Source organism: Cervus canadensis, chromosome 4 (genome assembly GCF_019320065.1).
Source record: "Cervus canadensis isolate Bull #8, Minnesota chromosome 4, ASM1932006v1, whole genome shotgun sequence".
NCBI lineage: Eukaryota > Metazoa > Chordata > Mammalia > Artiodactyla > Cervidae > Cervus > Cervus canadensis.
The window spans coordinates 90,950,419-90,962,505 of record NC_057389.1 but is presented as its reverse complement, the minus strand read 5'-3'; the positions used below and the strand labels follow the sequence as shown (position 1 = coordinate 90,962,505).

Here is a 12,087-nt window from a genome sequence, read left to right as displayed (position 1 = left end):
TAAGTCTCTTTTCTGTGTCTGTAGGTCTGTTTCTGTGAGTTCATCATTTTATATACACATTGATGCTCAGAATGAGGGCAGCTGGGTGGGCCCATCGTAGAGGGCCAGCTCTGAGCAGCTGTCCGCAAGCCCAGGCCCCACTCTCTGGAGAGGGAAGGAGAGGAGGGGTCAGGGGACGATGACTTTACTTAAGATAGGACCCAGGGGCTCAAGATTTCCATTTTACCTCTTCCTTTCACCATTGTAACTTCTTCCAGGGCAGGAGTTGGCAAACTTCACCCCCTGGACCAAATCTGGTCCTCCAAGTGTTTTTGTAAATAAAGTTTTATCAGCACGTAGCTATACCCATTCAATTATGCATTGTCCCAGGCTGATTTGAACTACAAGGCAGAGAACTGCCAGGCCCACAAAGCTGAAAATACCATATGGCCCTTTAGAGGAAAACTTGGCAGGTCTCCACCCTAGGGGCACTAATTTCCTCCTGACATAGCCATGAGAGAAACTTCATGGAGCAATGTTTAGAAATATTTTGCTCCGAGTTTCCAAGGAGCTCTGCTTCATACTTTTTTGCATGTGAGATTTCTTCAAATTAGGTTTTCTAAACTGATACCTTATTCTTTTGAGGATGAAGCATCAAAATGGCCTTCTTCCATGCATTTTTTTCAGGAAGGCAAACTTTTTTTTTTTTTCCCAGAAACACTAGTAAAGAAATATTACATGCATTAAGCAATGCATAGTAAATGCTTATTGTAGAGAGGTAGAAAACACCCACCAATATAGTGAAAATACAGCTTGCACATAACTCTCTTTCAGATATAATCTCGTCTTTTCTGTCTGGATACATTTGGAAATGCAATTTATACACATTTACTACCCTTAATATTTTAACATAACCTAGACCACTGAGTTACAAAATATTTCATAAGCATCATCTGAAATGTCAATTGCTATAGTGTATTATTTTATCAAATTACTTTATTGATTATTTTATCAATTTACTTGCCAATTCTCATATTGTTGGATGTTTAGATCATTTCTTTCTTTCTTTTTTTTTGGGAGACTTAAAATAAAATTTCTGTGAGTAGTTATTATTACCATGGGCTTCCTTGGTGGCTCAGTGGTAAAGAATCTGTCTGCCAATGCTGAAGACTTGGGTTTGATCCCTGGGTCAAGAAGATCCCCTGGAGAAGGAAATGGCTACCCACTCCAGTAATATTGTCTGGGAAGTCCCGTGGACAGAGGGGCCTGGAGGTTCATGGGTCATGAAAGAGTTGGACACAACTTAGCAACTGAAGGACAACAAACATTCTTACAATTCTTACAATAGAGTGACATGAATGACTATCTAGCCATACCACTGAGAGCAGTGAATATCATAACTCTTCCTTCTTTCCTTGTCTCCCTCCCTTCTTTTTATTGCTAATTTAGGAAGATAGTACTTTCCTTTATTTTACTTTACATTTATTGGACTATTACGATGCTGGACAATTTTGCAAGTGTTTATTGATGTGCATTTGATGTTTGTGTTGTACATCTGCTCCTGCAACAAAAATTTAAGACAAATATTGGAAGGGGATATGGTGTATGTACCCCTGAAGCTTTAGTGTTTACAATTTGTGATTTCTTTTTTCCACTTTCAATGAGATATAAGAAGAAAATGTAGTTAAATGTAAGTCTCCACCCCAGCTCTCCAGTTTTATTCCCCAAATAACCACTGCTCTGCAGTGTCCTACACAACCTTCTGAAGATATGAAAGGCAATAAAGCACACATGTAATGATATAACACACAAGCATGTAGTAATATGTAGACACAATATGCAAATCCAAGTGTGCATGCAAAAGGCAAGCAAAAACACACATACAGACATCATATAAAACACAAGTGTGTATTCAAAGATAAAACTTGCAAACACAAACACACATAGACATACAATATGCAAACATGAGTATCCATGCAAAAGGCACAGACTTTTGAACGAGCACCCCACACACTACACCACCTTTCTACACTTACACTCTCTCTGGACAATTGTCAGGTTGATCCAGGTACCCTCCATCCATGACAAATTTCAGCACCTGCTCATTTGATAGACCTTGGTAAGGCTGTTCTGCCAAGCTGGTGATTTCCCAAAGGACCACACCAAAAGACCTGCCAATGACAGTTGGGAGTAGTAACAATGAAGCCATTCAAATAAACACACACGCCCTTTCTTGGCTTACTAGACCTGGTTGGCCAGTTCTGTAACCAGCTGATGCTGCAGTTCAGAGATTCCTATGAGACTAATCTTCATTGGAATGTCATAGTAGTTGTGCAAGGGTCCCCCCGACATGCTATCCCTTCCTTTTCTTGATGGAGAAGCCATGAAGAAGTCTGTTTTTAAGTGACTCCTCTCTTACTGGTCATACTAGCAGAGCAACCTGGAATTCAAGTGCAGTGTTCCTTCCGCCAGCCCACACATAACTCACCACATGTCCGAAGAGGTGGTGAAGACTCCGTCCTTCAGGGATTCAGGTGCCATCCACCGCACGGGGAGCAGACCTTTGCCCCCTTTCCGGTAGTAATCCGTTTCATAGATGTCTCTTGTCATTCCGAAGTCTGACAACAAACAGTTCACATGCTCTTAGCCTTCAGCTGCGCCCCAGCTGTCTGCCGTCTTTACTCCCCCACCCTTGGCAGAGCTCTTGAGTTCACCTGCTCCAGGGGTGAGCTCACCTGCTTCAGGGGTGTGCTCACCTGGGTCACAGCCAAATTCAGTGAGAATGGATTCTGAGGGTACTCAAGGGGTATGGAGGGGGAGGGTGGGTCACCATTTAAAAGGAAAGAAAAGAACCACCAAGCAGCAAAGCAGTGATGTTCTGACCTGCAACATGGGGATCTCAGTCTCAGCAAAACTCCCTTCCTACCTGCGACCTCACAGGCCACCCATGCAGACTTTTCACCCTCTGCAGCCAACCTACTGCTCCCCGTTGGATCTGGCCCCACTATCCACCTAGCTGCGCAGCCAGAAACCGAAGGCAGGGTCCTCCCTTCACAACCCCTTGTCCTCACACCCCACAGACAAGACAGAGTCTCAGCCTCCTCATGTGTGAGTGCTAAGTCTCTTCAGTCGCATTGGACTCTTTGTGACCCCACAGACTGTAGGCTGCTAGGCTTCTCTGTCCATGGGATTCTCCAGGCATAAATACTGGTTTGGGTTGCCATGTCCTCCTCCAGGAGATCTTCCCAACCCAGGGATCGAACCTGCATCTCTTATGACTCCTGTCTTGGCAGGTGGGTTCTTTACCCTGAGTGCTACCTGGGAAGTTCTAAATTAGTTCACTGAATTTTAATTATTTTATTTTACTGAACTAATTTTATTTTATTTTACTGAATTAACCTCATTCTATTGTACTGAATTTAAATTAATTTAAATTAGTTCACTGAATTTTAATTATTTTATTTTATTGAATTAATTTTAATTTTCCTAAATTTAAAAATTTTGTTTTACCAAATTTAAATTATTTTTATTTACTTTTACTGAATTTGTTTTATTTTACTGTGCTGCATGGTGCAGATAAAAACTACAAGCTGCAGGGAATTCCCCTGGGGTCCAGTGGTCAGGACTCTGAGCTGGGAACCAACATCCCAGAAGCCATGTGGCCAGGCCAAAAATTGCAAGTTTCTCAAGGGCAGAAAAATTATGGTGACTTACTCAACTTTGCCCCTGTAACACCTCCTGCAGCCACCAGCACAAATACTACTTAAAGAAGTGAATGAATGAAGTAAAGGACAAATGCAATTAAACTACAGTATGAGGGTGAGCCCCCATCCCTAACCCTGCCCCTTCCCACTACTAGAAAAGATTGAAGTGCTCGCTATAGACAACTGAAGCCAAAAGGCCTGGGTCACCCGTTTCAAGGCAGAAAGCCAGACGCACCTCCAATTTTGACGGTAAAGTCGTGGGCGACCATGCAGTTCCGGGCTGCGAGATCCCGGTGCACGAACTTCTTAGCGTTCAGGTATGCCATCCCGTCGGCGATCTCTGCCGCCATCTGAATCATTTCTTGCAGGGTAGGGGGAGGGCGGCCGGGGTTATTCTAAAGTTGAAACAGGGAGGGTGTGTTCAGCCACACAGGTGCCCAAGGCCCGTGAGCGCTGGGCGCCCTGCCAGGTAGCTGGAGACAGCTCACCTCAGCCTCAGGCCGCAGGGAACGGAGGTAACTCTTCAGGTCTCCGTGAGCCATCAGCTCCATCACCACCAGCGTTGGCTGGCCTTTGGACACCACCCCCAGGAGGCGGACCTGTGGAATAAGCAGGGGTGGGGGAGATTCTTGAAATAAGGGTCTGTGAGAAGATGTCCACCCACCTGGGTCTTTCTGTGTGGTACCTACATCACACCCAGCACCCTGGTCCTGAGCGGCCTGTAGGAAGCCCTGGTCTGTTCCAAAGAAACACCAAGGTCAACATCTTGTTGGATTTGGGGTGGGGAAGTGAGTGGCCACTGTCCTGGATGAAAGTGAAAGTGAAAGTTCCTCAGTCGTGTCCATCTCTTTGCGACCCCGTGGACTACACAGTCCATGGAATTAATTCTCCAGGCCAGAATACTGGAGTGGGTAGCCTTTCCCTTCTCCAGGGGATCTTCCCAACCCAGGGATCGAATCCAGGTTTCCCGCATTGCAGGTGGATTCTTTATCAGCTGAGCCACAAGGGAAGCCCAAGAATACTGGAGTGGGTAGCCTATCTCTTCTCCAGCGGATCTTCCCGACCCAGGAATTGAACCGGGGTCTCTTGCATTGCAGGCGGATTCTTTACCAACTGAGCTATCAGGGAAGCCCCACTGTCCTGGATGGTACAGATGAAAATTGCAAGCTACGGGGAATCCCTGGCAGTCCAGTGGTTAGGACTCTGTGCGGGGAACCAAGATCCCATAAGCCATGGGGCGAGGCCAAAAAAAAAAGAGCAAGCTGCACAAGGGCCAAAAGAATCACAGTGGTTCATTCAACCTTGTCCTTGCAACATCTCCTGCAGTGGCCTGCACAAATACTACTTAAAGAAGTGAATAAATGGCTGCTCCCAAACAGCAACACGCCAAGGCAAACCCTTGTCTCTCTGAGCCCACCTCCAGAACTTTGCATTAACTGTTCCCTCTGCCTGATGCTCTGTCCTCTCACCTGTCCCTCAACCCAGTCCCTACATCCTGGAGCCTTTGCTCAAATATACCTTTGCCACTGCTGCCTTCCCAAATCCCCAGCTCCGCCCTTCTCTCCCCTGTTGCCATAGCATCGTCTCCTCATGGGATGACATCATTAACTTGCTGGGCTTAGATTCTGTCCCCACCTCTGGATTGGGAGCTCCAGACAGACATCCGCTGCATTCCAGAGAGGAGAATGGAGCTCATATAGAGCAGGTGCTCCAAGAATATGCTTGGGGCAAGGATGAAAGGACACAGGCTCAAGGGGAAACTAAAGGAGTAGAAAGGCAGGGAGAGCCTGTGCCGACTGGGGAGTGGGGGGCAGGGATCAGGTGGACCACAGTGTTTAAAGGTTACATAGGAGCCAGGAAGAGGGAAGAGATAGAAGATTCTAGAAAGTGATGGGAGAGCGAAAGGGTCTCACTCTAGGTGAGGTGGGAAAGGATGGGATTGGAGAAATGAGAAGGGAAGGGCCACCTTTGGGATGCTCAGCAGAGTGGGGGCTGGGCAGAAGGTCCACACTCAGCATCCTCAAGCTCTATGCATTAAGAGGAAGGATGGAGGAGACGGGACGAGAGAATGTGTGTTAAGGAAGCCTTTGCACTGTTGTGTTGGTTTCTGCCACACAACAAGCAAATCAGTCATAAGTATATATAGGCTCTAGGTCGTCACAAAGCGCTGGGCTGGGCTCCCTGTGTTATATAGCAGCTTCCCACTAGCTATCTATTTTGCACATGGTAGTGTATTATCCTCCAACTAAAATTTAAAAAACTAAGATAAAAATTAAAAAATAAAGCCTTTGTCTGCTCCCGGAGCCAGCAGGGGGACTCACCACATGGTGGCAGGTGAAGCCCTTCATGACCGAAGCCTCGTTGAGAAACTCGATCCGCTCTCGCAGGCTGGCCGACTCGTTGACCGTCTTCACTGCTACACGGGTCTCCGCCTCACCCTTGACAATGTCCCTGGCGTTGCCCTCGTACACCATGCCAAAGGAGCCTTGCCCCAATTCTCGCAGGAGCGTGATCTTCTCTCGAGGCACCTCCCACTCGTCCGGCACATACACAGAGCATGGAAATACTACTCCTCACTTATCTACACAGCACTCTCAGCAGATCCCTTGGGGGTCCTGGCCACCTCCCACCCAACCTCCTCCTTGTAAATGTTCACTAAAGTGGTTCCTGTGGCCCAGACCTTGTGCTGGGCAGTGGGCACAGGGCCAATAACAGGATGGACAGAGGTTCAGGAAGGAGCCATAATCAGTCCATGGTCCTGGCCAGTAACGTGCCGAGCTGAGCCTGCATCCTGTCTGATTTCACAGTCCCCTTACCAAAGGATGCTACTTCCCTTCTAAGCCTGTTTCTGCAAAGTACCAAAAGGAAGGGGGAACACCCAGCCTTGCCTGCCACCAGATAGGTGAGTGAGCTGATTCAAGACAACTCAGTGCCAGTGGATCTGCAAAAGGGCTACAGCCATGTGAGTGAGACCAGAAAAACCACCCAGCTGAGCACTGCCCAGGTGGCAAACCCACCAAATTTTGAGCCAATAGATAGTGGTTGTTTTAAGCCCCTAAGTTTGTAGTGGTTTGTTACACTGCAGCAAATAATTTGCAGACAAATACACAGTCTTAAGAAAAACCATGATGCTTCCTGCTCTCCTCTGCACCTGTTGCGTGCTAAAATTGTATCTTTCACCAATGTATATGTTGATGTCCTAACCCAAGTTTTTTCAGAATGTGACTGTATTTAGAGGTGGAGTCTTTACAGAGATGATCAAGGTAAAATAAGGCCATTAGAGTGGCCCTAATCCAATCTGACTGGAGTCCTTGAAGAGATTAGGATACAGACACAGAGGGAAAACCATGTGAGGACACAGGGAGAAGATGGCCATCTACAAGCCAAGGAGAGAGGACTCAGGAGAAACCCATCCTGCTGACACCTTGATCTCAGAGTTCCAGCCTCTAGGACTGTGAGGAAATCAAACTGTTTTCTAAGCCACCCAGCCTGAGTACAGAAGTCCAAGCAGCACAACACCATCACCAATGGCTCTTGCAAGGACATTGGATCATACAAGAGCTCTGAACCCAAATGAACTTACACATACTCACTGGGGAGTCCCTCCCCCACCCCCCCGAAAGCCCTGAGCTTCGACCTTTCCCTCTGTGTACCTCTTGGCCCAGAACTTCCTGGCCTTAAAGACCCACGAGCTGCAACTTCCAGCTTTCACTGAGCACCCCCGTGCCCTCCGCCGCTGCTGCAGCCCCAGAAGGAAGCAGGATAGTAGAGCGGATGCACAGTACTGAGGGAGCTGATGGCAGCCCTGGGGCTCAGCTTTCCCGTCTCTGACATGGTTAACAATGCCACTCCCCAAACAGAGAGAGGAAGGCTCTGGATCAACACTCACCCCTTCTTACTCCTGGACTCTGTGCCTAGTCCCACCTGGAATAACTCCCTTGTCTAGTTTCTCTATTCTGATGCTTTGAGGTCTTGCTGACCCTGGAAGGACTGCCCTTCGCAGGGGTGGCCAATTCACAGATAGTAAATGAAGTGCCTGTGAGTCCACCTTTCATATGCAAACCAGCCAGTCCAGAGCCCACATCCTAATCCCCTCCATCATCAGGCTTTCACACTCTGGGTCACCATCCCCCTGCCCTGATCATCCCAGGTCCAGTTAGGAGACAACCAGGGACAGTTCCTATGCCCCAGATCCTGCTGAAATAGTTTAGCTTGAATTAGCCCCTCCTAGGTCTTACTTCCCCTTTCCCATGGAAAAGACAATAAAGCCTCTTGCTCATATTTTTCTCTCACTCCCTCTGCCTCCTGACCAACCCTGGTGCTTCCCCGTGTGGCCCTGCCTCCTGTTTTTCCAGGCTCCGTGAGTCTACACTTCTTCCTCATGACAGTTACTTCCATGTCTGCATGTCTTATCAGACTTCTTTGAAATGAATCCCAGGTATCCTTAAAAACACCACCCCTGTCTCCCAAAGCAGCATCCTGCCACGCAATAGTGTTCATGCCTTGAAAGTCGCTCTTTGATTTTTTTTGCTGCATGAAGCATTTTAGAAGGTTGTAATGCAATAGCTGCCTTCATGTCTAAAGGAACAGTCAAAGCTTTATCTACAAGGGTCACTCACTGCCCTTTGGTACAATCAAGGGAATATGGTCATCAGTCCTATGCTCCTGTCACCAGCATCAGCATTTCACCCATGTTCATTGGCCACCAACGGCAGAGGTGCTGGTGGTACCCACCCAGCCTCCCATATTCCCCATCTGGTCCTTGCTTCTTGTCTGCCCCATCCCTCATCTCCAGTCTCCCATCTTGGCTTCTGACCCCACCTCCCAGCCTGGATGGCCTGTTTTGTCACCACTTTCCGGCTCTGACCCTCGGCACGCTCTCTAGCATAGGACCCATGCTCTATATCTCTACCTGCAGCACCAAGTTCAGGGTGTCTCAGCCCAGCCCAAGCACATCTAGACCATCTACATCAGCCCATCCAAACAAGTGCCAGACGGCAGGTGTCTAATTGCTCCTGGTAACAGGGTTTCTGCACAAGGGGCAGGTGTGCCGAATCAAGGGAACAAGAAGACTCTTCTCAGCCCCCCAGGGTACCAACCCTTGACTATCAATTGATGGAGATGGCACAGGAAACCAAACAGAGGGGTTCCGGTCACCCATAGGCAAAGGGATAGAACTCACCATCGCTGGCACTGAGGTACTCTGGGTTTGAAGAAGCATACAGTGGTCCCAGTGGCCCATCTGGCTGCCTGGATGAGAAAAATGGAGACACTCCTTCTTGATAAACTCACAGGACTCTATGGGTATCTAGCAGGAGGATATAACCTCCCCAGAGCAAACAGCTACCCTTATTAGCAGAAGCCACGTAATCCTGGATACAGTCTGCGGTGAGGATGGGGGATCCTAATTTTTTTTTAGCAGAAGCCCATCAGATGGCTACTTAAGTGCATCAGCATGGAACAGCTTACCCATAAACTATAATTTATGGTTGTCATTATAACATCTAAAAACTATTCACCCGCTGCTGTTCTGAAACCATCTCATTCCAGCTTATGAGAAACAACTGTTAAATTTTCAGGAAATTTGCAAGCCAGTTGTTAAATACAACCACCGCTTAAAATTAAATTACATAAGCCTACAGTTAAATATATTATCTTCAAAGCAAATGTAACACATACTCAAAACTGACCCTTCCTAATTATCACACTGTATCTTACTATATTGGACACTCTTCTCTCCATCTCTGTTATCTTATTTATTTAGATGATTGCATACATATGGCAGAAATACTATAGGTTCATGAGTGACTGCATTGTGATAGTTATTTAGTTGCTAAGCTGTGCCTGACTCTTTTGTGACCCCATGGTCTGTAGCCTGCCAGGCTCCTCTGTTCATGGGATTTCCCAGGCAAGAATACTGGAGTGGGTTGCCATTTCCTTCTGCAGGGGATCTTCCTGATCCAGGGATTGAACCTGCATCTCCTGCATTGGCAGGTGGATTCCTTACCACTGAGCCTCTGGGGAAGCCCCAGTAGAAACATGTCATTGTATTATTTGTCCAAATCCATACAACGCACATCACCGAGAGTGAAGCATAGTATAAATTGTGGACTTTGGGTGATAATGATGTATTGATGTAGGTTTATCAGTTATAACAAATAACCACTCTGATGGGGGATGTTGATAATAGGGGATCATGCATGGGTCAAGGGGTGTATGGGAAATTCTTATACTTTTGCCTCAGTTTTGCTATGAACTGAAAACTAAGAAATCAAGTCTATGTTTAAAAAAAATGGATAAATTAAATCCTATCATAATGCATATGGCTTTCCCTGTTGGCTCAGATGGTAAACAATCTGCCTACAATGCAAGAGACCTGGGTTTGATCCCTGGGTCAGGAAGGTTCCCCTGGAGAAGGGAATAGCTACCCACTCCAGTATTCTTGCCTGGAGGATTCCATGGACAATGCAGTCTGCCAGGCTACAGTCCATGGGGTTGCAAAGAGTTGGACACGACCATGAGACTAACACACATGTAGACATACTTTTCCCCAAGAGAGCTGGTTGTTAACCACTTACCAGCATATCACCACACTCACCTCTTTCTCAGGAATAGATAAATACTTCCAATCACAACACTGAAGAGAAAGACAAAGATGAGGGGACCGATGATGATTTTTGCAATATTTGATGGCACGTCTACTGAAATAGAATAAGAAAATGTAGGGTTCTCATCAAAATGTGTTCACATCAAAGGTCACGCCAGAAAGCATATCTATACATCTAATGGGCCACTCACCCTTGTTCCCCTTCTCTAGTCCCTGAGTCAGTATCCCCTGCAGTGACCCCAGACCACTGCCCAGCGCCAGCTTTCTCCCTTCACCACCAGCTTCATAGACATGCAACCCAAGCCATCAGCTAGGTCCCCTACTCAGAAGGTCCTTGTTGATTTTCAGTCACTAAGTCATGTCTGACTCTTTGAGACCCCGTGGACTTTAGCCTTTCAGACTCCTCTGTCCATGGGATTTTCTGGGCTAGAATACTGGAGCAGGTTGCCATTTCCTTCTCCAAGGGATCTTCCCAGCCCAGGAATTGTACCTGGATCTCCTACATTGGCAGGAGGATTCTTTACCCCTAAGCTACCAGATTAGAGATATTAGAGATACCAAGAGATACCAAGGGAACATTTCATGCAAAGACAATAAAGGACAGAAATGGTATGGACCTAACAGAAGCAGAAGATATTAAGAAGAGGTGGCAAGAAGAATTATACAAAAAAAGATCTTCATGACCCAGATAATCACGATGGTGTGATCACTCACCTAGAGCCAGACATCCTGGAATGTGAAGTGAAGTGGGCCTTAGGAAGCATCACTATGAACAAAGCTAGTGGAGGTGATGGAATTCCACTTGAGCTATTTCAAATCCTGAAAGATGATGCTGTGAAAGTGTTGCACTCAATATGTCAGCAAATTTGGAAAACTCAGCAGTGGCCACAGGACTGGAAAAGGTCAGTTTTCATTCCAATCCCAAAGAAAGGCAATGCCAAAGAATGTTCAAACTACTGCACAATTGCACTCATCTTACATGCTAGCAAAGTAATGCTCAAAATTCTCCAAGCCAGGCTTCAACAGTATGTGAACCATGAACTTCCAGATGTTCAAGCTGGATTTAGAAAAGGCAGAGGAACCAGAGAGCAAATTGCCAACATCCACTGGATCATCGAAAAAGCAAAAGAGTTCCAGAAAAATATCTATTTTTGCTTTATTGACTAAGTCAAAGCCTTTGACTGTGTGGATCACAACAGACTGAAAAATTCTTAAAGAGATGGGAATACCAGATCACCTGACCTGCCTCTTGAGAAATCTGTACGCAGGTCAAGAAGCAACAGTTTGAACGGGACATGGAACAACAGACTGGTTCCAAATTGGGAAAGGAGTACGTCAAGGCTCTGTATTATCACCCTGCTTATTTAACTTATATGCAGAGTACAACATGCAAAATGCCAGGCTGGATGAAGCACGAGCTGGAATCAAGATTGCTGGGAGAAAAATCAATAACCTCAGATACACAGATGACGCCACCCTTATTGCAGAAAGCAAAGAACTAAAGAGCTTCTTGATGAAAGTGAAAGAGGAGAGTGAAATAGTTGGCTTAAAACTCAACATTCAGAAAACTAAGATCATGGCATCTGGTCCCATCACTTCATGGCAAATAGATGGGGAAACAATGGAAACAGTGAGACACTTTATTGTCTTGAGCTCCAAAATCACTGCAGATGATGACTGCAGCCATGAAATTAAAAGACGCTTGCTCCTTGGAAGAAAAGCTATGACCAACCTAGACAGCATATTAAAAAACATTGCTTTACTAACAAAAGTCCATTTAGTCAAAGCTATGGTTTT

General features: G+C 46.3%; 1 protein-coding gene across 4 annotated transcripts in view; it reads right to left on the bottom strand.

The window, feature by feature from the left end:
- INSR (insulin receptor) overlaps positions 1–12,087 on the bottom strand; it is a 141,273-nt gene that overhangs the window by 5,789 nt on the left and 123,397 nt on the right. For 2 of the 4 annotated variants that reach the window (XM_043466510.1, XM_043466512.1), the window contains 7 exons: positions 10,282–10,381; positions 8,866–8,933; positions 6,005–6,249; positions 4,172–4,282; positions 3,919–4,078; positions 2,468–2,597; positions 2,016–2,150 (listed from right to left, as the gene is read on the bottom strand). In XM_043466510.1, the coding sequence (XP_043322445.1) occupies positions 2,016–2,150; positions 2,468–2,597; positions 3,919–4,078; positions 4,172–4,282; positions 6,005–6,249; positions 8,866–8,933; positions 10,282–10,381 (949 nt within the window). Of the gene's footprint in view, positions 1–2,015; positions 2,151–2,467; positions 2,598–3,918; positions 4,079–4,171; positions 4,283–6,004; positions 6,250–8,865; positions 8,934–10,281; positions 10,385–12,087 lie in introns of all 4 variants that reach the window. The other 2 variants (XM_043466509.1, XM_043466511.1) reach the window with 1 other exon arrangement.